Source organism: Pristis pectinata, chromosome 16 (genome assembly GCF_009764475.1).
Source record: "Pristis pectinata isolate sPriPec2 chromosome 16, sPriPec2.1.pri, whole genome shotgun sequence".
Taxonomy (NCBI): Eukaryota; Metazoa; Chordata; class Chondrichthyes; order Rhinopristiformes; family Pristidae; genus Pristis; species Pristis pectinata.
Window position 1 is genome coordinate 23,155,707 of NC_067420.1, and position 26,672 is coordinate 23,182,378.

At 39.0% G+C, this 26,672-nt stretch overlaps 1 protein-coding gene, 1 long non-coding RNA gene and 3 other non-coding genes across 9 annotated transcripts in view; all 5 read left to right on the top strand.

The window, feature by feature from the left end:
- stau1 (staufen double-stranded RNA binding protein 1) overlaps positions 1-15,396 on the top strand; it is a 34,010-nt gene extending 18,614 nt beyond the window's left edge. For 2 of the 5 annotated variants that reach the window (XM_052031110.1, XM_052031112.1), the window contains exons 8-15: positions 1,876-2,088; positions 7,995-8,138; positions 8,226-8,372; positions 8,467-8,545; positions 10,245-10,576; positions 13,028-13,150; positions 13,319-13,404; positions 14,071-15,396. In XM_052031110.1, the coding sequence (XP_051887070.1) occupies positions 1,876-2,088; positions 7,995-8,138; positions 8,226-8,372; positions 8,467-8,545; positions 10,245-10,576; positions 13,028-13,150; positions 13,319-13,404; positions 14,071-14,158 (1,212 nt within the window). In that variant the 3' untranslated portion in view covers positions 14,159-15,396. The remainder of the gene's footprint in view (positions 1-1,875; positions 2,089-7,994; positions 8,139-8,225; positions 8,373-8,466; positions 8,546-10,244; positions 10,577-13,027; positions 13,151-13,318; positions 13,405-14,070) is intronic. The other 3 variants (XM_052031114.1, XM_052031113.1, XM_052031111.1) reach the window with 2 other exon arrangements.
- A 4,951-nt stretch (positions 15,397-20,347) lies between these two features.
- On the top strand, positions 20,348-22,615 carry LOC127578864 (uncharacterized). Its single transcript, XR_007957584.1, has 9 exons — positions 20,348-20,432; positions 20,616-20,650; positions 21,044-21,090; positions 21,279-21,323; positions 21,798-21,846; positions 22,032-22,066; positions 22,191-22,248; positions 22,331-22,390; positions 22,509-22,615. It is a non-coding gene; the product is annotated as an uncharacterized LOC127578864 (long non-coding RNA).
- Positions 20,467-20,556, top strand: LOC127579093 (small nucleolar SNORD12/SNORD106). The gene has a single exon (XR_007957638.1). It is a non-coding gene; the product is annotated as a small nucleolar SNORD12/SNORD106 (small nucleolar RNA).
- On the top strand, positions 21,125-21,216 carry LOC127579094 (small nucleolar SNORD12/SNORD106). Its single transcript, XR_007957639.1, has one exon. It is a non-coding gene; the product is annotated as a small nucleolar SNORD12/SNORD106 (small nucleolar RNA).
- LOC127579095 (small nucleolar SNORD12/SNORD106) lies at positions 21,881-21,970 on the top strand. Its single transcript, XR_007957640.1, has one exon. It is a non-coding gene; the product is annotated as a small nucleolar SNORD12/SNORD106 (small nucleolar RNA).
- Positions 22,616-26,672: the final 4,057 nt, after the last annotated feature.

Here is a 26,672-nt window from a genome sequence, read left to right on the forward strand (position 1 = left end):
CATAATTATCTTCACGTTGTCACTCTGGCATGCTTTTTCTATCTCAAACTGCAACTTATCGTCCACTTCCTGATGGCTATTTAGGGGCCTATATATAGCTGCTACTATTGTCCTTTTACCCTTGCTATTTCTTAGCTCCACCCATAAGGATTCCACCTTTTCTGACCCAATGTCCTTCCTTTCTATTGATTTTATATTGCTACTAACCATCATGGCCACACCTCCCCCTCTGCCTACCCGCCTATCCTTCCTATACACTGTGTACCCCTGGACATTGAGTTCCCAATCACATCCTTCATAAAGCCTTGACTCGGTGATTGCCACAGTGTTGTATTTATTAACCTGTAGTTGTGCCACTAGGTCATCTACTTTATTCCTAATGCTACGTGCATTTAAATATAGTACATTTAGTCCAGTATCTGCTATTGATTTTGTTGTACTTCTATTGTTCAGCAGATTATCCTGACTTTTCACCTGTCTATCCTTCTTACCATCTTCACTACACACTATCTTAGAGATGTTCCTATATACCTCATCCTCTATCCTAACATCCTGATTTGTTGTACTTCTATTATTCAGCAAATTATCCTGACTTCTCACCTGCCTGTCCTTCTTGCCATCCTCACTGCACACTGTCTTGGACTTGTTTCTATAAACTTCCTTACCTTACCATCTTGTATCCTAACATTCTGGTTTCCATCCCCCTGCCAGATTAGTTTAAACCTTCCCCAACAGCTAAATTAAACATTCCCGCCAGGATATTGGACCCTTTGGAGTTTAGGTGCAACCCATCTTTAGCGAATAGGTCATGCCTCCCCCAAAAAAGGTCCCAATTATCCAAAAATCTGAAGCCCTGCCCCCTGCACCAGTCACTCAGCCACGCACTCATCTGCCAATTCTTTCTACCATTGGCACATGGCACTGGTAGTAATCCTGAGATTACCACCCTTGAGGTCCTACTTCTCAACCTTCTCCCTAACGCCTTGTATTCCTCCTTCAGGACCTCTTCTCTTTTTCTACCTATGTCATTGGTACCTACATGTACCAAGACTTCTGGCTGCTCACCCTCTCCCCTCAGAATATTCTGGACCCGGTCTGTGATATCCCGTACCCTGGCACCAGGGAGGCAACACACCATCCGAGATTCATTGTCGGTTTCGCAGAATCTGCTATCCGTACCCCTTACTATAGAATCCCCAATAACCACTGCATTTCGCTTTCTCTGCTGGACCACAGTACCGGGCATGGTGCCAAGGTCCCGGTTGCTGAGGTCTTCCTCTATCTGGTCATCCTCTCCAACCGAATCTAAAATGAGATACCGGTTTTTGAGGGGGACCGCCACAGAGGTACTGTCTACAAACTCTTTATAACTCCTGTCTATGTCCTGCTTGCTCTCCCTAATCAGCCGAAGGTCATCGAGCTGCTGCTCCAGACTCTCAATCTGTTCCTTGAGGAGCCACATCTCAGTGCACTTTGTGCAGATGTAGTTATCGGGGAGTCTGGTAGTCTCCCAGGGTCCCCACATCTGATACTCCAAACATAAGACCAACCCCAGATGCATACTGCTGAATACCACTGAGATCAACAAATAAACTAATAACTTACCCCCTCTCTATAAATCTCGCCTCTTACCCGGTCTCGCCGAAGCCCGTTGAGCCAAAGCCCAAACCACTCTGCTCCCTCTCACTCCCTTTTACTGGAGCCTTTATCCTGCAGCTAAGCAATATTGTTATTGTGCTGCATTGAACATCTTTTTAAATATTATAGAGCAAGGTATTTTGTCTTTGATCACTACTGACAAACTTGGAAACAAATAGGTGGGATATGAAACTGGTAAATTAGACGTTATCTGCTGAAGTACATTTTTTTTTGTAGGTAATAAAGGAAAGTGGTCCTCCTCACATGAAAAGTTTCGTGACTAAAGTAATGGTTGGAGAATTTTCAGCAGAAGGAGAAGGGAAGAGTAAGAAAATATCCAAGAAAGCTGCTGCGATAGCTGTTTTGGAGGAATTGAAGAAACTTCCGCAGCTCCCCACTGTAGAAAAAGTGAAACCACGCATAAAAAAGAAAACTAAATCAATAGTAAAGGTGTGTATGAAAAGAAGCATTATTTGCTATTTTAAAATGTATCTGGGTGCTAAATGGAAAATTATTTTTGAGACAGCTTGCAGTTCTGCTTTAACAGTATCGTATCACTAATGGGAGCATCAAATTATCTTGTAAGTGAGAACCTTTCCCCAGCATAGTGCTTTAAGTTATGTGCTAAGGTTGAGACTTAAGTACAGCAGGAGGATGGAGTGTGAGGTATGGCCAGAAGTCCAAAGTTGTCAGAGGGCAAGCCTTTGAAAATGTCATCTATTCAAGTGGATGTTATAAACCTTTTGGAGCAGCAGGGAACTCATTGCCCATACTCCCAAAAAAAAATCTTTTGCTTGAGAGATGGCTGACAAGTTTGCTGATAGCAGAGTCTTTCCAATAAATAGGCTTGTTCTGATGAGAAGCATAAATACTTGGATAGTATTTGAGTTTTACTTGTGTTTATTTTTGTGGCATTGCCTATGACGTTCCATTTCCTTTGAATTAGTTATCTTAAAACCATTCAAATTTTCTGATGATAAGCATCAAAAGGTGAATGAAAACATTTCCAATTTATAGACATAATACCTATCTTGAGACAATTATAATCATTGATCTAGTTATTTTCAAAGATCCTGCTGGTTCTCGGCTTTGGTGATTTTTAACATGAGGCATGTGACTGGAAGTAGTCAAACAAATTTTGACATGGAGGTAAAAGAACAAGGTATAGTTTGTAGGCTTTGGCCCCCCTCAGCCTCCTATGCCATTTGGTATCATAATTGAACTACGTCAACTTAATATGCTCATGCTCTTAAATATTTCCCTTGAGATGAGATGAGTTGAATGTTTCAAAAAACTTGTGGAAGAACAGCAAGGTGGAGAGTGGGGATGCTTGGAAAGGGAATTTTAAAGCTCAGTTCAGTCATTGGATGCAATGCTGCCAGTGGTCAAGTGGTTAAAACTGGGGGTGGTCAAGGGACAAAAATTGGAACATACAGTAGAAGGGAGCTCTTTTAGTGAGTCTGTTATACCCAAAATAATAATCAAAACTCTTGACTGCACATTGGACACGTTGCCCTGATTTAATTCTTTATTCAGTGGCCCTTGAATGATGGAGAGTTTTGTTTATTTTTGAAACTCCAGAGAAAACCGTATGTATCACTTGCATCTATTGGGGAAAAGTATTAAGAGTTAACTATTTAAACAAAACGCTTAGTTCCAGGACTCCTTACCAACAGCATACGGCCCAGAAATACATTTCTGGTGAGGATGCTGATATGGCTCAACTAACATGTTTTTCACAGGAAGCATTAGGAATAAATAGGTCATTATAGTGTTGGGAGACTATGATAAATGTGGTGCTGCATCTGTTCGCAATCAAAATCAATGGTTTGGAAAAGGAGGACCAAGTGTAGTATAACCAAGTTTCAACTGAATCCAAGCTGGATAGCAGTGTAGGCTGTGAAGACATTGCAGAGACAATTCAGGAGGATGTGACCAGGGTGAAAAGTCAAAGACATAGCAAATGAAATATAATGTGGGGAAAACACGAGACCATCCTCTTTGATAGAAAATAATCAAAGTGAAATTGATTTTAAATGGTGCAATTGAAAAGTTTGTTAGAGGGACCTTGGTTCCATATACACAACTTACTGAATGTTGCAAGACTGGCAGGCAATTTGGAAGGCAAATGTTGTTGCATTTACTAGATGAAGATTTCATTACCAAAGTAGAGAGATCTATTTCAAGTTAGAGTTCTGGGAAGACCTCAACTGGAATATCGTGGACTGGTCTTGCCTCCTTACCCAAGGAAAAATATTGGGATATATCATAGATGGGAGTCCTGGAGTCTAAACACTCGCAGATGTGATTTTTGTTTTCCTTCCACTGCCACCCCCTGCCCCCAATCCTCTTGGTTCTGTTTGCTGTCAAGGAACCTGGCATGTACCCCTGCTACTGTCAATACTCCATCAGCAATGAAGCAGTGATGTCATCGCCATGTGGCTCAGTATGGCGTGAACTACCAAGGCAATATGCAGAGGTGACCTATGACAGCTGGTGTTAGGTGGACTTGGGCAAGCAGTGCAGTTGTTCAGCACTGAGGCTTGGGGCTGTACCCTGACTGGCTTGGTGAATATGGGACCTGGCATATACTCAATATATTGATATTCTTCTGAGATCCTGCAGTGTCTTCCATCACTTCCTGATGAATGTGACGGAAGTGGCTATCTCCCCATCTCCTTGTGTGGCCCCAAAGCTCCCTACCCGACCTAGAGATTTTTCTATGGTATTAGGTTAACAGTCTCAATGATCAAATTTGTCACCTGAGTGCCATATCTTAGCACTTGCTCCAGCTTGCACATTGGTTTCGTGGCACAATCCACGGTGAACCATGCAAAGATAAGATCACTTTAACTGTTTTGTTGCTGCAGGAGTGCCAGTGGAAGGCTGAGACCTCAATTAGGTATCTGAAGTAGCATTGGAAAGGGTGGGTTTTCACAACGTTTCTAGCACAGTGTTATGTAATGCATCTCCTTGTTATATAATGCTATAATGAGCCCTTGGGCACTGAATCTGCTAGTACTCTTGGTCCTTGGAATATATCCTGAGCACTAAAAGAGATACCAGTGTAGTTGCAATAGAGTGCGATGAAAATTTGCCAGGTTGATTACCAAGATGTTGTATGAGGTGAGGTTTAGAAAAATGAGGTGATCTTGTTGAAATGTGCGGAATTCTTGGGCTTAATAGGTTAGAAATGGAGTTGGTTTCCCCTGGCTGGGATATCCCAAAATAAGCAGAATAACCCCTTATTCTGGACAGGGTGAGAAGTAATTTCTTCAGGCAGAGGACAGTGAATCTTCGGAATTCTCGACTTGAATGGGCTGTGGAGGCTCAATTGCTCAGTGACAGGTTGACTTTGGATGTTGAGGGAATTGGCATCTATTGGGTTAATGCAGCAAGATTGTTTGAGATGAGAGATGAAGCATGAGAAGCTGAATGGCTTATGCCTATTTCTGATGCTTACATTCCTAAAGGTTAGAAATGTGTACATATTTAATGGTTTTACACAACAGGGCTTGAAATGGCTCTTGGTTGCTGGCATTTGTATGTGAAGTATCTAAAGTATTAAAAAAGGCAGCGGGTACAGATAGTGTCCTCTGTACTTGTTACCAGTCAGTCTCTGAAATTGCAGATCAAGTTTCCTTTGGGGTTCCTGATGCTTTTACCCTGCATAGTAGTTCCCTGTCCTAAAACCTGTGCAAATGGCTTTTGGGCATGATGTGCAGGTTACTTGTAGTACTTTGTATTAGAATATTTTTCTCTCACTTCTGCTTGCCCTTTCAACCCTGCCTCAGTGGTATTGCTGGTAATATATTGGGCAACATCATGAAGCGATGGGAAAGGGAAATTAATGACGTAACTGTATTTGCTAATTCCTTCATTGCCTGTGTATGGGGCAACAGTGGCATCGAACATAACACGAATATACTTCATTTTTTTCCAGAATACATTTATGGACAAGAAATATCAGAGATCTTAGCAAATTTTAGAAATCATTTGGGCAGTTTTGAAACATGTTCTTGACTTAACTGGCTGGGGCCAGCATCTTGTGACAAACTGGCTGAAGTAAGCTGTTTGGTTCTAAGCCAAAGAGATGAAAAGAAATGTTTAGATTTTATGCTTGTTGACTATAGGCAGTGGTAAAGTCATTGATCTTTTTGGTCAAGGAACATTGTTGGCCAGATTTCTTGTACCTGACTTCACATTGAAATATCTGGATACTATCCAAGGAAAAGGGCTGGTTTGAGTTTTAATTGTCCAGTTGAAAATCCCGCAAGTACTTGATATCAGGCTCCGTAAGTGAATCGCAAACTCTTGGGTAAGGTACTTTGTATCATATCATCTACAGGGTTACTGTTCTAACAGCTTCAGGATTTGAGAGAAGAAACCCCATATCTATTTTCTATGCATGCTCACTTATCAAGGTACTGTAATCTAAACTCTTATCCAGATGTCTGATGTACTTCATGCTCCTTGCATAGTTAGTGAATATAGTAAACCAGTTAACTAATGAGAATTGTGCAAAGTTTTGAACAAATTTGTAATTGTACCTCCACATTCAAATTTGGCCATTGCTTTCCAGAAATGTGTCTGTGAAACCAGCAGTCATAGCCATAGTTGTACAGCACATAAGGGGTCCTGCGACCCACCATGTCCATTCCAATCTTTTTGTCCACCTATACTAATCCCATTTGCCTGCGTTAGGTTTGTATCCTTCCATGCCTTGCCTAGTTAAGTGCCTGCATAAATGTCTCAAATGTAGTGATTGTGTCGGACTCCACCTCCTCCTCTGGCAGCAAGTTCCAGATATCAGTTACTCAGTTTTTTTTTAAAAAAAAAGTTTGTCCTTCTAAGTCCCCTTTAAACTCATTCCTTTCACCTTAAAGCTAAGCCCTCTTGTTTTTCGCATCGCTACCATGGGAAAAAGTCTACCTTATCAATGCCTCTTAATTCTTTGAACAACTTTCCTCTTTGGACTGTTTGTACTATGTATGGACTAATCTCATGACAACTTCATTTTTTTTTAATCATGTGTTAATCATTTTCAAAGAATTGATTCTGCACAGTTATTGCCTTTGGAATCTATGTGTGTGTGTGTGTGTGTATATATAACAAAAAAAGAAATTCTAAGTTACAATCTTGTGTGAAGATGTGTTGTTCATAAGTGATTTCTACTTTTCTGTCAATCATCTAAGTTGTATAGTCTGGATAATATATCTATCATCTTTACTGAAAATCAGTTAGTCTGATTTCAAAACTAATCCAATTCCATAACCTTGTATTATTTTCTGCTCCATGATATTCCTTTCTCATTGAGGGCATTTTACTTTTTCTTTCAATAAGAGACGTGAATTCTGGAAATTGAAAACATTCTCTACTTTTATCACTTTTGGTGGCAATTGCATGCTTGTGAGGTGCAGCAGTATATCTGGGCCTTGTGCAGTTTCCTTTACTTTTATCAACACTTAGTGTTTGCAGAAATAGGATCATATCAATAGTAGGTGATTTGGATCCTTGTCCATTTTGAGATGAGGATGGATCTTTTGGGGTTTGGATTCGGCATTCAGTAATGCTGAACTGCTTTTGTATCACATTTCATCCTGTTTCTGTTTGATGAAATTCCTGGCTATTTGAATAATCTGAATTGGCACCTTGGTTTTAGACTGTTGGTTTACATACTGATTCTTGCTATTTTGGATTGGTATAAGTAATAGAAGTCACATTTTATTAAGAGTCCAGATGAAGGGTCTTGAACCAAAATGTTGACTGTCCACTTCCCTCAATAGATGCTGCCTGACCTGCTGAGTTCCTCCAGTGCTTTGTGTGTTGCTCCAGATTCCAGCACCTGCAGTCTCCGGTGTCCCAAATGTTATTAAATTTGCTGCAATGTGGGGGGGAGAAAGCCATTGTGAGCTATTGATTTATTTTCTTCGGCATTTGGAAGGCAAAATGGCAGCAATAGCTCTCAATTTTAGTTGAGGTAATTGGAGAGTTTTCTATTTCATTGTAGTAACAGAAACCCCTAGACCATTTAAGCACAGAACACTTACTCACTCTCTAGAATCTGACAGGAACATGGTATAGGATTGGGAGCAGGCCTTCTCTTCCTTGTGGAGAATACAAAGGTGAAAAGTGTAAAAAAAAAGCACCACATTTGGTGTCTCAAACCTGCAAGATTCAGCATTGTAAATTTTCAATTTTTCCAAAAAAAATTAGGTTACTTCCGTACCTGAACCCAAAACAATCTGGCTTTTCGGATTTGGCTACAAAAGTTAAACTTCATTCATCATCTTGCCCATTGATTTAATTTGATTAGTGCTGAAATGCTGAGCTTGCATTTTTTTTTTATTTTTAAGCTACAGACAAGTCCAGAGTATGGGCAAGGAATGAATCCAATCAGCCGTCTAGCTCAAATTCAGCAAGCAAAAAAAGAAAAGGAGCCTGAATATACATTAATGGTAGAACGAGGCCTTCCTCGCCTCAGAGAGTTTGTTATGCGGGTGAGAAATGTTACATAATTTATCGGATTTTCTATAGATTCTGAAAGGTACAATCCCAAATAATTTGAACTATATTCTGTTATTTAGGTAAAAGTTGGTGGTCAAGTAGCAGAAGGAATGGGCCCAAATAAGAAAGTTGCTAAACGAAATGCAGCTGAGAAAATGCTGGAGCTTTTAGGTTTTAAAGTTCCTCAGCCTCAGCCACCTAAACCAGCTTTGAAAACTGATGAAAAGGTAAATTTTTCCCTACATCTCAAAAAATTAATTTTAATAATTTTTCTTGAGTGTTACAAGATCTGTTCTGAAGGTTTTTTCATTTCCTTTTCAGCCAACATTGAAAGAACCTGTTAAAGGACGGAAAGTAACCTTTTTTGAACCCAATTCCTCTATAGAAGATACTGCAGCAGGTTTGTTGCATGGAAGTTGCTTCCTGGAAGTGCATCTGCTGTGTGTAGTATTCTTCTCCAAGTCTCCTCCACCTTCTTTCATCTAATTTTACCTACTTATTCTTCTATACTTTTCTCTTTCATCTATTTATCTATCTTCTAAGGTCTGTCATAGGAAGTTCAACAAAAAAAGTAAAGTAACCAGAATGATATCCCATACAAGTATAGAAATGAGACAACAAAATATTTTCATGGGGACTGCCAATATTTTGATTCTCCTACACTTTTTTTCCCTGAACTTAGAGAACATTTGTCATTTACTCACTGCTGGTCAATTTTTTTTTTGTTAGAAACAATCTTGATTAACACCACAAACTTCTCACTTTTGTGCATTCTTCCAATCTTCAGCTGCCTAGGTTCTATGGAATTCTTTTTCTCCAAACTCTACTTTTAAGACATTCCTCTTAAAATTCATCTTGCATTTTTGTCATCTTCTAATCCCTGGGTTCTTATTCTTTCACACCTGTAGTGTCTTTATTCCCTCAGTATATATGCATAAAATTGAAATACTCTGCATTTTATGTTGGCTCCATAAATGCTTCAGTGGAAATGAATTTGTTTGGGAGGATTATAGGCAATAGGGTGAAGTGTGCAGAGGTTTTTTTTTTAAAATAAAGTTGTGTGAGAAGCTAAGAGAAACAAACATTATTAAAATAAATAGCACAAAAGTAGGATGTATTGGACAAGGGAAGTGTGTGAGAGGCAAACAGTAGGTTAAGGCAGTGAATGGTAAATAAAGCCAGTGCTGGCACAAATAGTCAAATGGAATTGATTTTGTGGCAATAACTAGCACCTGGATTTAAGAAATGGAGGAAAGGGAATTTAATATTCCTGGATACCAAGTAGCAAAGAAAGATTAAAAATAGGGGTGGCAGTATTGGTCAAAGGAGTTGCTTGAAGGTACAGAGAATCTTTGGCTACAATTGAGAAATGAAAGTGGAATTCTTTACCAAATATGAGAGGGAGATAAAAGAGGAAATTTTTAGGTGAACTACTGGGACACAAGCTGAAAATTGTATAATATGAATACAGGGGTGGGGTGTGGTGCAGCAAGGAGTGTGATTGTGTGGGGACACCTTTCAGTTATCCTAATACACACTGGGAAAAATATTTCCGAAATGAGTGAGGAATTCTTCAAACATTAAAATGTTCTTGATTAGAATGTCAGTAACTCAGCCTGAAAAATTGGTATTGACTCTGGTTCTGGGGATAAAGATTTGAACATGTTCTTGTTTGGAAGCTAGTCATTACTTGAGAAATGGGCCACAACAATAGGGTTATCTAAAATGACAAATATCATGCAAATGTAAAAATACTAGACAGAGTCTAATTACAATGCTGGGTAAAGTGTGTTGGCCCAGGTCATCTTTACATAAGAGGAAGCTGTCAGCGTCACAGTGGAAAAAGGTAGAGAAGTAAAAGTGAGCATGTATTTAAGAGTGGCACCACTCGAAGCAGAAACATTTGTTCTGTTCGACATAGACTTGTATATGAATGAGAGGGAAATGACCTAGAACAAACTTTTTTCTTGCATTAACAATAAGAGCAAGATTCCTAAGATTAAATGAAAATGTACATCTGAGGACTCCATAACAATCTGTTTGTATAGTACAACAAATATTTTGATACATTAAAAAATGTCACTTCTGTACTATTTCAGGTAAAGATGGGAGTATGCGCCTGGAAGATGAGTTTCGAATGCCTTATCCCAGCCACCAGCAACTGCCTGCTGGAATCCTACCCATGGTTCCTGAAGTAGCACAGGCTGTTGGAGTCAATCAAGGGCATCATACCAAAGATTTCAACAGGCCTGCAGCAAATCCGGCAATGGCTACAGTTACTGCAATGATTGCAAGAGAACTCCTGTATGGTGGAACATCCTTAACTGCTGAAACTATATTGAAAAATAACCCTGCAGCCCGCAAGCCACTAAGTACCCTAACCAGACCTTCAGAACAATTGGACTTTCTAGCTAGTGTTCAAGCATTGCAGGTATAACAAATCTATCTTGGTGACACATTTTTAAGAACATAAAATTTCTGCAAAACAGTCAATATTTTGAAATGCACTCACTCCAAAATTTATTTTTTGTTTATGAAGGCAAGCACACCCAGCCATTTGAAGTATTGCTTTCCCTATCAATTCAGCTGAGGTTTTACTTTGGGTATTATTCAAAGTTGTATAGTGCTCTTCTGGTACTAATTTTGAATAACTAGTCTTGAACTTGACTTATGAAAAAAGGACAGTGAATTCTTTGGTAGAGTATTTCTACATTTTTTTGTGTAATTATCAAATTTTGGCAGGACACCTGTATGGTAAATACCATTTTGAATGGTATTGTTACTTGGCCTACCCATTAAACTAGCCTTTATGTATTAAAGCTTCTCAAAGCTCATTTGAATGTAGACTTAAAAGGAAGCAAATGATATCTCAATCAAACAGGAAAATGCACTAGATACACAGTACGAGTTGAGATCTCACTGAATAGTGGAGCAGGTCTAGAAGGCTTCTAGCTCACTTTTTTTCCCTTCAAAACATATACTATATGATATCTTTATTAGTCACATGTACATCGAAACAGTGAAATGCATCTTTTGCATAGTGTTCTGGGGGCAGCCTGCAAGTGTCGCCACTCTTCCGGCGCCAACATAGCATGCCCACAACTTCCTAACCCATACATCTTTGGAATGTGGGAGGAACCCGGACGAAACCCACGCAGTCACGGGGAGAACATACAAACTCCTTACAGGCAGTTGCTGGAATTGAACCCGGGTCGCTGGCACTGTAAAGCATTACACTAACTGCTACACTACAATTGGAGCAGGAGTAAATCATTCAGCCCTTTAGAGCTTTTTCTGCCATTCATGAAGATCATGACTGATCTTCCACCTCAGTACCATTCTACTGCATTATCCCCACTTCCCTTGATTTCTCTCGTACTTTGAAATCTCTGTTTTGAATGATCTTAATGACTGAACCTTCATAGCCCTATGTATAGAGAATTCCAAAGATTCAGTACCTTCTTCATGAAGAGATGTCTCTGCCCCTTATTTTGAGAATCCTGGTTCTAGACTTCTTAGACTGAGGAAGAATCTTCCCAGTATCCAGCCTGTAACAACTTTAAGTTTCAGTGAGATATCCTTTCACTCTAACCTCAAGAACACAGGCCTAATCTACTCCATCTCTCCTTATCCGGCAAATCCAACATCTCTGCAGCCAGTCTAGTGAATTTTCATCCATCTATCCATTTTTAGGTAAGAAGGTCAAAACTATATACAATATTGGGTGCAGTCTCACCTAGGCCTTGTATATTGCAGAAAGACATCTTTACTTATGTATTCAAATCCTTTTGTAATAAAGGGTAACGTATCATTTACCTTCCTAATTGCTTGTTTTACCTGCATATTGGTTTTTCAGTGACTTTTGTACAAAGTGACAGGTCCCTTTGAATATCAACATTATCTAACATTTTAAAAAATACTCTCTGCCTTTTTGTTGCGTGTACTAAAGTGGATAACTTCGCTTTTTTTCCCACACCTTATTGCATTTGCCATATTCTCACTCACTCCTTCAGCTTGTCTATATCATCTTGAAGCTTCTTTACATCCTCTTCCCTACTCTCAATCCCACCTGATTTTTGTATCATCTGCAGACTTGGAAATATGATATTTGCTCCCCTCAGCCATGTCACTGATACAGCATCCATCTCTGCAGTACCCCTTGAGTCATCAGACTATCAATCTAAGGTTTTTTTTATTCCCATTCTGCTTTCTGTCTGATAACGAGTTCTCAACCCTGTCAGTATAATGCCCCAAAATCCCTGTGCCCTAACCTTTTTGACCAACCTCGTGTGTGTGACCAATTTGAAAACTTTTGGAAAACCCGAGCACACCACCCTTGTATATTCTACTAGTCACATCCTCAAAGAACTCCAGGAAATTAGACAAACATTATTTTCATTTCTTGGCTCAATCCAGTTATTCTTTTCAAGGTTATTACATCCTTCCACAAATTCCAGCGTTTTCTCTACCACTGACATTCACCTAACGTCTGTGGCCCTGTATTTGCTCTCCCTCCTCATTATGGTGTCACACTTGCTACTCTCCAATCCACAGGAACAATTCCAGACCTGTTTTAAAAAAAAAGAAAAAAATAATAATTTAGGAAGATAATTCTTTCAAAGCCACCAGTACTTTTGTGCAGTCCTTTTATACCTCTTTCAAAACTCTGGGATGTATATTACCAGGTTCTTGGGATTTACCAGCTTTTAGTTTTAGTCTTTCCAATCACTAGTCTTATTTTTCTTAAACTAACACATATTTTCTTTAGTTCCTCATTCTTGCTAGACACTTGGCATTCTGGTATTTGTGGCAGGTTCTTGTGTTCTTTGTGACTGCCAGTCAGTTTTGTTTGGAGTTAGTCATGTGATTTATTTCTTTCTAGGTCGAATATAAAGACTTTCCAAAAAACAACAAAAACGAGTATGTGTCATTGATAAACTGTTCATCCCAACCTCCTCTGATCAGTCATGGAATTGGAAAAGATGTCGAGTCCTGTCATGATATGGTAAAGGATACTACTTAATTTAAGACTTCAGCTTAGTATAAAGTCCTGCTTCTTAATTTGATGATATGATTTCTTGGCCAGACTTGGAATTGCATGTAGTTGGAGGATTAGGCTTTTTGAACTGTTATTTTTACTAAAGTAGGAAACATTCTTATTCTCCCTTTCCAGGCTGCTCTTAATATCTTAAAATTGTTGTCTGAGCTGGACCAACAAAATGTAGAAATATCAAGAACAGGAAATGGACCAATTGCTGTGTAAGTATAAATTGATTCTCTTGTTTTTGTTCTCCTTTTGGCATTCCCTCAGGATCAAGGATGACCTGCTTTTCATTCCATTTCTGAGGTGATTGAGGCCAATGTGCATCCAGAGATTTTGCCACCTGATGTGTTAGGCAGATGTTTGGGGCTGGGAGGTGGTGCACTCCTGCTGTTTCTGCTGGGCTTCCATGGGTTCCTGACAAACTTGAGGTTCTCAGTGCCGTCCCAGATACTCCTCCATTTTTTTGAAGTGATTATGGCCACAGATTCCACGATTTGGTGAGGATGTTGCTATTTTTTTCCAAGGAGACTTTAATCACTTCCCTTGTCTTGGTGATTTAAATTCATGATGGAGCTTGGAGGGGAGTACCTGGTATTTTGTTTTGAGGCATGCAGTGAAGACTGTTTACATTTAGGAAGACCAGGAAAATAGTAGATGACAATGAAAAAGGTAGATAATGTGGAGTTCACAGAAGCAGATTGGTTTGAATGAATCAATGGTACTAATTAGTTCAGATTCTGTATAAATGTAAATTGTAGTTTCAGAAGCATCAGCAGCCTTGTGCACTTTGGATTGTTTCTCATTACATCTTTAAGTCTTAATGTTATGATAGGTGATGTGATTTTTCATAAACATTTAATTAAAAATCATCTTATTTTCAGATGCGTGAAACAAGAAATTGATGGAGACACTCTCATCAAACCGGCTAACTCAAACACTTTAGGACAAACACTGGATGTCACTGACTGAAAGCCTTTTGTTTTGACCCAAAGCTCCAAGCACCAGTGAAAATCGGATGCTTCCTGTCCTGTGACATTGTAACTTCCGGTTTAGACAACTACAGTTTGAATCTTGCTGTAGTATCTAAATCATTAAGTTGCTTAACTTTTTAAAAGTATACACTTCAACATTAATTCAAATTTTTTTGGATGAAGGAAATTTACTCTTAATTTTTCATCGGAACTTTGAATTTCTGTTGATGCTTCTCCAAACGTACATTACATGATGATTGAAAGGTTGCTTAACAAAATCCGGGTCATATCCAACTTATGTAGTTTATTATTTGGTACGTGTTTAAATTGGCCATTAGTAACAAACTGTTTTGGTGTAACAAAACTTGGTGCTAGTTTTAAAAATAAAGTGGAGTGCCTCCATTTTCTTTGTTATCCAAAAGAGAGAAATTGAAACTCTAAATTAACTGAGTAGATTATGAGGACTGTTTCTTGTTATTTTTTTTCATCCAGTGGAAGATGATATCAAGTTAAGTGTTCAGTCTTCTAGATTAAGTTGTTTTTTTTTCTTAATCTAAAAGATTTTTTTTTACTTTGGTAACTCTGAAGGAATTTTTGTTTTTATATTAAACTTTGACAAAAATGATTTTCGATAGTGCAAAGGAATTACATTGTTGGATATGATCTTTTACCTGGCTTATACCAGAAAATGCAGATTACTGTACATCTTGGCGCAGGGTAAATTGTAAGATGTTGTGTTGTACTTTAATGCTTTGATGTTCCATGTGATGTACACAAAGTGTGTACAGTAAACATTTTGCTTATTGTCCAAGTAAAGCACGAAACTACGTCAAAACTGTTACTTTACTTTTGGACTTATTTCCCTCCCCATGTACTGTACCTATGGAATGGAGAAGTAAAAATTGGTGTTTGTGCAAAAGTACTGGTGGCTTTTATTGGCATAACACATTTTACTAATGTGAAGCTGAGTTAAAGGAGATTACAACAGTCTTTTTTTCTTTTGTTTTCCAACAAGTTTTAAACATTTGAAGGTTTTCTTTTCCCCTTTTCCCATCACATGTTTTTGGAATCCTCTTTCTAAAATAAGCTATTACAATAGTTATTTCTGTATCATAATCCCCTTGATTGCAAGTGTAGAAGGAAAATTGTTAGTATTCAAAGTTGCTGGAAAATACTGTGAAATATCCCAGTTATTAACAATTCTTTTGGTTACAATAAATATTTGACTCCTTTAAATCATGCTACACGGGCTTTTCTCCATTATGGGTGGTAGAATAGCTAACCTTATATAAGGACTTTTTTTTAACTTGACAGCATCAATCTGAAGAATAACAACTTCCTTCAAAGTTACACCTGAATGACTTTTGGAATCTGCAACAGGTGATCAGACTTTTAAAGTGGGTTAGAAGCTCTAAAGATGACTGATGGAATTGTGGAGCTTTACTATATTAAAAGTTCATTTAACTAAAACTTAATTGTTCAAAACCTGTTTTGATTCATATGTTGGTATAGAGAAGTTGAGTTGAGTTTGACACCAAATAGAGTTAGCTAATAAGTACTAAATTTTGGTTTTGACATTTGTAGTTAAAAGTTCTAAAAACAACTGCATGATTTCACCCCAGCACCCTCCAACAAACCACTTCTGCTAAACCAATACTACAAAATGTGGAGAATAAAAGAGATGAAGTGGTAAGAGAAACTCATGCTGAAGCTGCATTTTGTGTATCTGTAATTTCTCCTCCACCTACAGGACACTTTGACTTGGAGTTTGTTTGATATTTGCTTATTTTGTTCCATATATAAGAGCTGTATAGCTGTGTTGTCCTAAGTTGGCTTCACTGTGATACAGTGTATATTATATTTTCACAAACTGACCTATAGTAATCAATTTGTATCTGTAGTTCCTAAGAAAATTGCTGCTGCACTGAATGCACAGTTTAAGTCCATTAGGGACCTAAAAAAATGCAAAGCTCACTTCAATCCACCTTGGTGTAGGTGACAGGATATCAGTTTTTAACATCCAATCAGAAGATTCAGATGTGCCTACAAAACTAATGTACAGATCGTAGGATTGAATTTGACTGCAGTAAATATGTCAAAACTGCTTTGAGCAAGAGTTTAAAAACTTTGTTTCTGATAGATGCATCATTGTGTATCTGTTCTTTATTTAATCTTCAAAACATGAATTGCTTCTGGTGTAGTTATTTTTATGTAGTTGGGTACAGTAGACATTTATGCACAGCAAAATCCCACACTCTATAATGAGATGAATGACCTGTTCATGTAGTTTGGTAGAAGGATAATGCCTTGTCTTAATTACATCCAAAGAATGTTGCCTCAGTGGCTACAGCCAAAGTCCTGATGTAGTGGAAGATTCACTTGTATATTCCCTGTGGGCAACACTTGGGTGATTTTTTAATAAACACCCACTCAAAATACTATCACTAAATTTTGGAACATGGTGGCTACTTCCATTGTTGCTGTCATTGGTGTTCCACAGTAATATATTCAAGCTACTTGGTAACTGGATACTGCTGAAATAAGCAAATTGCCAAGCAGAGAAGTTTTAGACTCTTTTCCTTGTAGTTTTAAATGGTCCTTGAAACTTATTTACACAAACATGAATCAATCTTTTTTGTGTTCTATAAATTTGAATTTTTCAGTTTGGGGGTGTTTCTTTAGTTATTTCATTAGTAAAGTCTGATCTTTTGGTGGTTTAATTTGGGCCAATGCATCAACCTTTTAATAAATTGCAGCTAAATTGGTCATGATTGCACATCTTGCACATTCTTCTTGTCTATTGCTGCCCATGTTTTTGACTAATTTATCCCTCTATCAGTCATGTCATTAATTAGAATACACCATTACATATAATTGCACAGTCTCTGCATGTTACCAGCAGCAGTCTTAAAGCAGAATACATCAAACTGCATTGGTGATGTATTTTACAGTGTAAAGTCAACTGGATTTAACTGGGTCTTTGGGTATTTTTCAGTTTTTTTTTAGAAAGTACATGAGCCCCCTTTATTGATGATTGAAAGGTTGCTTAACAAAATCCAGGTCATATCCAACTTATGTAGTTTATTATTTGGTACGTGTTTAAATTGGCCATTAGTAACAAATTTTACCTTTTAAAATTTGATGCTCTATTTACACTTACACTTATGTGTTTGTGTTGGAGTGGGTTTCAGTGCACACTTTGTAAATCCAAGTCTCATAAGTAACACACTTTCCAAGTTAACTCAGTGATCCTTGAAGTGAGGTAAATGCCACTCAAAAATTAGGCAACTTTGTAATGTTGTAACTGTTAAAGTACAATCTCCTCTTAAATCTTAATACATTATGCTAAAGTCCTAAGAAGCTTAACAACCTGGATTGAGTGTTTGGTAACTTATAGAACTACTTGCTAAAGAAGGGTTAGATCAAATATAATTCTTTTTAATATTTCTGTGGAAAAAGCAAGGAACCAGCCTTTGAGGAACAGTATGCTGGCTGTCTGGGTGTGGAATAGGTTTATGGTTTAATTAGTAATAGATTTTTGATGGCAATCTCTACTTGAAAATGGAGAAATTTAAATTTTGCCATGTATAGCTGTTCAACTTTAAAAGTTTTGCTTTGGGCAAAACTGAGCTGGGTAAAGAGTGTCAATTTGTTTTCAAGCAAGTTTCAAATTGACCAATTTTTCAAGCTCTTATTATGGACCCTATCATTATGTGGTGTAGAGACAGCCTTGTATATGTCCTGCAAATGCGCATGTGTTGCTTTTGTACTGCAGCTCGACCTTGGGGTGACATTGGTTCTGGAGTGAAGGTTGTGTGGGATAAACAGTTCTGAAGAAACATTGAAGGAAATATGGTGGGGAAACAGTGCAGTCTGAACTGAAGCTTGATATGAACACATTATGCGCATCGTGTTCTAGATGTAGGAGAGGTGAATTTCTGTCAGCAGCCAAGTTTCAGAAGGTGCTCCCTGATCTCTCGCCGTTCATTGAATTACAAGTTTTTTGAGAGGTCAAATACCATGTGTACTGGTTGATGCTGCTGTCTGTGTGTGTCAGTTGATCTATTCTCGGTCCTGTTGTGCCAGGAGTATATTCTACGCCTTTTCAACGCCTCTTGGCGGCAGGAGTGGAAGGGGAAGAAATATCGTGGCTCCAGCGCCGCAGGACGAGCGCTACTCCATCCCTGTTTAAAGTGGACTAGGCATTGAGAACCTGGCATCTATTCGTTGATTAATGTCTCTCCCTGCCCACCCAATGAGGCACCCACGTTGGTTACAACCACTCATCCACAGCACTGCAGTGGAAGCAGGTCATTTTCGATCATACAAGACCGTAAGGCTGTGCGTTGAATGATTACAGGCGTGGTGCAGTGTCAAGAGCGTACTGCCAGGTTTCGTTGCAATCCCTCCCCAGTGGCAGTTATGCTACACTGTAAGGCTTTGCTAATAATCGAGGACTGGAAACAGTTGCGCTTCCCTGCAGCCAGAGGCTTTGCATCTTGCACTGAGAACGCCGACCCACCCACCGTCCCCGTCACCCCACTGCTCGCAAACGCGCGAATCCCATTGAAGGCGTCCTTGCTTCTAATTGGCTGTCTGTGGAGTCGCGTGACATATCACGTGCCAGTCAACCGCACATGCGTGCTGACCGCTATATAAAGGACGACGCCAGCCGCATTCTTTCTTTTCCAGCTGGAGGACCAGGTGAGTTGGTCCGCTGTTCACGTCCGTCCGGGGGTCGGCGGCGTCCGCAAGCCCACCAGACTTTTCCCCCCCCCCGCGTCGCCCCGAGCTGCGGCCGGTAACTCAGCACCCCGAGGGGCTGGGCTTCGTAGCGGTTTGTGGAGCGGCGGCCGTGCCCGGGCACCCCCGAGGCTGCAGCTCTCCATCCCTCCTGACCCCAGGCCGTAACTAGGCCCTTCCCCCGCCGGACGCTGCCCGGGTGTCGCTGGTTTTTCGTCCATGTTCCTCTACCCGCCCACGTGGACCACCCGGTCCCGGGGCGTGGGGGGTGGTCGGCGGGGCCCGGCCCCGTGGCGCGGCGTGTCAGCAGGGACCGGGTTGAAGGGGCATAAACTTGGGGAAGATTTCCGATGTGCAGCAGAGTTAAACAGCGCGGAGATGGGTCCTGCGACTCCAAACTGCTCCAATCCCCCAGATCACCAAGGAGGCAGAAGAGTCCGCAGATGCTGGAATCTGGAGCAATAATCTCCTGGAGGAACTCGGCGTCTTGATGCAGGGTTTCGACATCAAAACGCCGACAATTCCTTTCCTCCCACAGATGCTGCTCCATCCGCTGAGATCCTGCAGCAGTTTCACTTGTGGATGTCGGTCGGCCGTCCACACGTGGGAGCTGATCCCGCCTTGGTCGGGTCAGGTCCATTTGCACGTTGGTTCATTTCTTTTTAAGTAGCGGTCAAGATTGTCCTGGGGGGCTTCCTCGACGTTTCCCCCCATCTCGAATGTAATTTTTTTAACTTGTCAAGATTGTAATAAATCAACTGGTAACGTGGTAATTTCACCCTGTGTAGTTTAGGGTAGGCCAGTAAATATTCACTGGTTTCTTCATCTCACCATCTATTACCACACAGCTTGTGTGTTTTAAAGATGTTCTGTTTATAACTAATTTTGCCAGTCAGTGGAGTCCTTAATGTATGAGGTACATGTGCAAGTAAAATATATTCTACCTTTACTAAACAGAAAAATAAAACTCAGGTCAGTCAATGCTTGTGCATTGGAAAAACTCATGATTTCAACTGAAGTCTTTAATGAGAAATTGGTACATTATCCTGAAGTTTGAGAGGCTTTCACAAAAAACGAATGTACTTACAACAAAGTCCATATTTGCTGGATAGCACCCAGTGCAATACTCTTGTGCAAGCCTTTAGTTGATTGTAAAGCCAGTTGCTATGGATGATACCTTGACACAACCACTGCAATTTTAATGTGGTTTTAGCTCCCAACCCAATTTTGGTTGCTGAATATGGATTTGGTGATTAATAAATATGAGCAATAGAACAGATATCTGGCTGCAAAGATACCTGGTTCAGGGGGTGGGTGTTGGGGATAGGCACATTTAGCCACCCAATGTTAGCATGTGCAGTGATTTCAATTTTTTTGAATAGTAACAGTTAAAATTTGTACATAGTGAAGGATTTCAAAGTAAAGGAGACATGAAGATTGAGTGGTCATTTAAATGAATTAATTTTGTCTTATGCAGGGCAGATGTGGAAATGAATGTTGTATCTGGAGCAGTGATGCGAGCAGCTTGGGTATGTTGATAATTGGTTCTACACCCATTTTCTAATGCTAGTAAATGATGTTTAAACTTTTTTCCCCGTCTTATCGATCATGCTGATTGTAAAGAAATAAGCCAAATATATCTGATGCTAGCAAAGAAACTGGTTTGGGCAAACAATTTTTTTTTGTGATTTAACGTGATTTTACTTCTCCAGGTCAGAAGAGCTACGAGGAGCAGTTGCAAATCCAGGTATGTTGATATACTTTTCTGTAAGGAATAGGTTCCTCTTGGTATACTCTGGTTACTACTTCAGCCACACAGTTCTCTCAATTACCAATTGTTCATGATCTTCAATGATTATTTTTGTCTGTTAGTGTTCTCAGTGCAATGTCTGTTTGATCAGAACAGTTCATGGAAAACTAAGAATCTTGATAAAAGATTAATGATTGTTCCTCACTTTATTGTAGAAATTATAAATTGAGTTGGAGGGGATGGGGTTTTGTCCATTCTACAGTTCCATATCATAGAACTCTAGTGAATGCTGCAAATCTGAAATGTTTGCAATGGACTTCTGTCAAGGTTGAGATTAAAATGGTGGTGGCAAAATAACATTGGATTGATTAAGTGTTTATTCCTCCGCAGGCCATGTGCTACAATCAGCATTCCCAGAATGATGCAAGACAACTTTGGTACGTAGATTATTAATTATACTGCTGTATATTGATTTTAGTGAATGATGTTTCAACTTTTTTCCCCATCTTATCGACCATGGTGATTATATTGAAGAAAAAGCCAAATTCTTCTGACACTAATGAAGAAATTGGATTGGAGCACTGCCTTAAATTTTTTTTGGTTAAATGTAATTTTTCTTCTCCAGGTCACATGAGCTGGGAGAAGTGATTGCAGTGTCTTGAACTTTGAGGTACGTTGGTGATTTTAAGTGGTAATGTATTCCACTGAGTATCCCCTGCCGTTGTAACCAATGTTTCTGCTGATAGTAGGTTGCAGCCAAGCATAATTGTGATTTGATGTAGAGGATTGTTAATATTCTAGATTGGGAGGAGTGAAATGATTTTGCAGTTACAATAAAAATGTTGCAATGGACATATTCCAATTTGCATTTCTGGGGCTGCTTGTTTTGTTTGCAGGTGCCTGCTCTTGTAAATTATGCAGGTTATATGTTATGAAAGTGGTGCTTTAGTCACTATAAACAGCACTATGGTGATTCAAGAAAGCAGCTTACCATCTTAAAAATGAATTTTGATTGAGCAAGATTTAAATGTTAATCATAGGTTATTCATTGCTTTAATGCACAATTATATTTCTGAAATATTAACATAGTGATGGCACAATTACATGGTAGTCAATAATTTAGTACTTGATTCTTGCTTCCCAGGTCCTGTGCTGCAATAGGCATCGACAGAATGGCAATTTTGACAACCTGGGTATGTAGATAATTAGTTACATTACTAATTATTGATTCTGGTGAATGATGTGCTAACTTTTTTCCCCATCTTATCGATCATGATGATTGTAAGAGAGAAAGCCAAATTCTTCTGACGCTAGTAAAGGAATTGTTTTTGTCAAAGCCCTCATTTTGTGTTGCTCACTGAGGTTTTTCTTCTTTTAGGCCAGATGATTAATGCACATCAGCTGCAGATTGAGGTATGTGGAAAGTTTTTGGTTATGTTTCTGATTTTTTTTCTCCTCAATGCTTGTTCCTGCTGTTTATTAATTAAAATTTAATGTGTTACATAGTGCATTTTTAACTATGTGTTCTATTAACTAGATGGAAGTGCTTCAAGATTGTTTTCGGACCAAATGAGTTGCTACATGATATTGTATAGGTAAGTGGATAATGGTTTTAAAACCTTCTTTCAATGTAAGTAATCTCTTGTGTATGTACTGATGTTATCTATTTAATTCTAGGTCCAAGATTCAGGAGGCACTTGGAATGAACATGATGACAGGGTATCAGTCGCAACCAAGGTGAACGATAAGAGTGGTCCCATTCTGGTTTTTTTTTTGAATGATGACTCCCATTACATTGAATGACAATTCTAAATTTTCCTATACTTTTGTTCTGAACTTTTTCTTTTGTTTACAGAATTCAAATGTTCAAGACACCCAACAACTTTCATTGTTGCAAGATTGAGAATAATTTGCTTTTGAACCTGCAAAGTGTACTAAATAAAAATTTTTAATTTTTTTGAAGTATTTGACTTGCTCAAATTATTGCCAGGATATTAAATTCTGCATTTGCTGATTATTCCATATATTATCATATAGTCTGAAACTTTGGTAACTGGCTAGACCATGCAATAGCTGATTACACCACCACGATTTAGTATGATGTGTAGAAAGAGTTTGCATGGCTTTGGAAGAACTTGTTAAAGTGAAAGGACACTTGGTGAAAATAATGCATTGGGCAAAGTTGATATGGATTTACACTTCCTGCCCCCACCACCACCACCACCAAGAAGGTTGTCCTATAAATTGTTGCATCAGTAGCCATTAGCACTTACTGGCTTTATTGTAATAGGCTGAGAAGTTACAGTGCAGCTTCTAGTGTAATAATTGTTAATTGACACACTGAGCTAAGAGCACCATCGTGTGGATAATTTGAAGCTAGCAGTGGTTAACATTACATTATGTGCAGTGAGTGCTTTATGGGCACAGTGGAGCCTAGTCTTCTATTGTCTTTGACCGCCTTACCACTGGAATATTTTTCTTGTTAAGTCTAGTGGTTGTGTGCAATGGCTGCCCCCTGATATGCTTCACAAACACATTATCCACCCCTCTGAATGTAAGCAATTTGTCCTTGATCTTAGGACTGCTCAAGAAAAAGTATCTTGGTGGGAGGAATTAGTTGATGTGTATTCAGACTCTCAAATCCTTGAAGTTGCCAAATGAAACAAATTGGAGGATGTGGGTTTGGGGTACTATGATTGATACAAATGTTCACCAGATTAATTCATGGGATGGTTCGTTTGCATTCATTGAAATGGGTACACATTGCTTTTGGGGTTTGAGGGGGTAGATGTCTAGAGTTAATGTATCATTGGCAGGGGTGTCCTAATAAGAGGTGGACCATACAGAACTGATGAGATGAAATATCTAAAGAATGTGACTCTGGATTTCATTGCTTTTGAAGACAGTGAAGGCTCAATGACTGAGTAGATTTGAAACATTTTGGGGGGGGGGGGGAGAATATTGAGGCATTATATTTTTAGTGCACAGAAGTGGCACAAAGGTGAAAAGTGCAACCATGTGGGGATAAATAGTTTCTGTGAATGCATTATTAGGTGAGATCATGGAAAATGGGTTTGGGGGCATATATGTGCAAGTGGTAGAAATGGAGACTAGTCTTAAGGAAAATTAGCACCAGAAAAACCTTGAGGGATTATAGGTCAAACATTTGGTTGAAGTTTATGTGCTCCTTGTATATTTTAAATTACTGAAGAGGTGTTCAGGAAGTTTGCAATAGATTTGCGAAGAAATTAAATAATCCCTTTGTCTCCACATTTGGATAACAGCATTTGTTGAAAGGAGCAGTTTTAGATCTTGTAGAGAAAGTTTGATTAAAATAACTGAACATGGTTGATTTAATTATGCATTGACTCAAGCAATGGAAACCATTTATCCATATGTGGCTGACCTTTTGCTTTTGTACACTGAAAGTGTAATTCCTCAATTAAAATTATAGGAGTCCTGAGGTGGTTGGAACAGAAATATTTGCTTATTGCTGTTGTGAACTCAGATCAATGTAGAATTAACTGAGAACATCCTAACATTGAGTAATTGGGACAAGTACTCATTGCCAAGATCTTTGTTTTGTAGGGAAGTAGCAACATGGATTAAAGTGATGGAGTAAATAATGAGCCAACTGCTTTCCATTCATTGTATTTTTAAAAAAAATAGTTGAGGCTACCAGCTTAGTTGAAGGAGAAGTGTAAGATTATAAAGTACAGAGAATGCAAAGTAACCTTATGACAGTTGGGACATAGTAGACGGAGGGTAAAATAAATCTTCAAGTGAGAAGTATCAAGTGTCGATTTAGTGAAATGTTACCAAATTTAAAAGGTTAAAGTCTGAGGTTCTGATTCTATGAATCTTGCTTGTATTCTGAGAGTGCGGGATGACCTATTCAATAACTAAAATGAAAAAGCAATTTCGGTAGGAATCTGAAAATTCCTCACTTTGGGGGAATCTAAACACAGTAAGCTTAGAATCATAAATTTAGCAAAGAACTAACAAAGCACTTAAGGTAGTATATGTTTCAAACTAGTAGACTTCTGTCCCAAAAGTCTGGATACTAATTCAATTATTTTTTTAAGGTCAAAGTTGATAGCTTTTTTTGGACAAGAATGTACAGGGATGAAGACCAATGTGGTAAATGGCCAAACACCAGGAGGCAGTGTAGCAGTTCTAAATTGATACAGTATGGGAGGAGGTGCAAAAAAAGTCATTTTGCCTCTGGTATTTTTGCCAGTTTTAACTGTCAGTTTCTCTATTTGGTCCATCAAAACTATTCATGGAGTTCTCAGCAGAGCAAATCCCATTAGCCCCATCCCTCCTCATTTCCTTGCAAGTTACACTCTTTGAAATGCCCGTCAAGATTCTTTTGTTACTTAGCTACAATAAGGGGTAATTTATAGTAGCTCAATGAACCAACTAGTGCATTTTTGGGATGAAACAAGAGCACCTGGCAGAAACCCACTTATTAACAAGATGAATGTTTAAACTCCACACAGCACATGAGATCACAATCAAACCCAGCAGCTGCAACGAGCCACGTGGTAGATCAGTGGCAAAATCTGTCATTAACTGAGGTGTTTAGGTCCAACTTGGCAGATCAGTGTTGCATGTTCTGGAGTTATACAGCATGGAAATGGGGCCCTTCAGCCCAACTCATCCATGCCTACCTAAACTCACCCCATTTGCCTGTGTTTGGTCCATATCCCTCTAAATCCTTCCTGCCCATGTACCTGATAAAATGTCTTTTAAGTTTAATTGTAGCCACCTCCACCACTTCCTCTGGCAGCTCATATTCACCATCCTCTGTGTGGAAAAACTTGCCCTTCTGGTCCCCTTTAAATCTTTCACCTCTCACCTTAAACCTATGCATATTGATTGACATTAGTTTCCAACTCTACATACCTTTCATTGGAAGTATTTTTTATAAAATGTTCATTGAGTATGTAATAAGGCCCTACCACTGTTCCAGAAGGCCCAAATTGTAACTTCAGTATGTGCACATATGCATGAGTTATTTTATTGAAACCCATTTGGCACACGTAACACACCGGCAATCGGAAGTTCAGAGCCCAATTTAACGGCTGGATCTCCATACTACGTATAAGACTTAGAAATGTCAGAGAAAGTGCAAAAATGGTATATAAGGTTGGCACTAAAACAGAGTTTAGAGCTATTAGGAAAGATTGGGGCAGTAAACTTGATAATGGGTTTGACAGGACAAATGTTTCTATGTATGAGATGATCAAAAAGTAAGTACAGCATAGTTAGGAATCCATTAAACGAATAAAGAGAATTTTCTTACAAAGTGAAACTTCCACAAGAAGTAGACAAATAGCTGTTTTCAAAGGAAAATTGAGGGGAAGGAGAATGAGGTAGATAGAACGGGAAGAAGTTCACGTTTGACCAAATGTTTTGGCCAATGTCTGTCACTTTGCTGTATGTTTTATCTAGTCGTACTTCTCCAGGGTGATTGTATGGTCTGGAGAAGAGCTGCTCAAGTGTTTGGATGTAGAGGGTTGTTTTCAGGTTAGAGAAGATGGTAGAAACTTGTGCTGACACTAATCTCCACATGATGTGCGAATGCACTGAGATTGCTGGGTATGTGCACCTTTTGATGTCACATCAGACAAATAAAGCCTCTTTATTAGTTAAAGGGCACCGTTATACCTGGGGCATTGACAGAGAGTCCAAGAGGTCCATCTTTTACCATACCTTTAGCTTTCGAAGATCACTCTCTTTCCTGTCATCTGGATTACTCAGCCCCTCATTTTCTGCCTGACCCAAATCCCTCAACTTCGTCAACAATCCTCTCAACAGTATTGTCACTACTTGCTCAGTTTAGTGTTTTCTTTGGCTATAGATTAAATTCTTAATAAGAGTGAATTTTTCCCATTAAACATGCAAGTCCCAATTTATAGGCAAGTACCATTTAGATTAGTGACTGATTATTTTTCGTACCTGGGTGTTAAAATTACCAAGAAACACAAGGACTTATTTAAAGTGAACTTTTCAC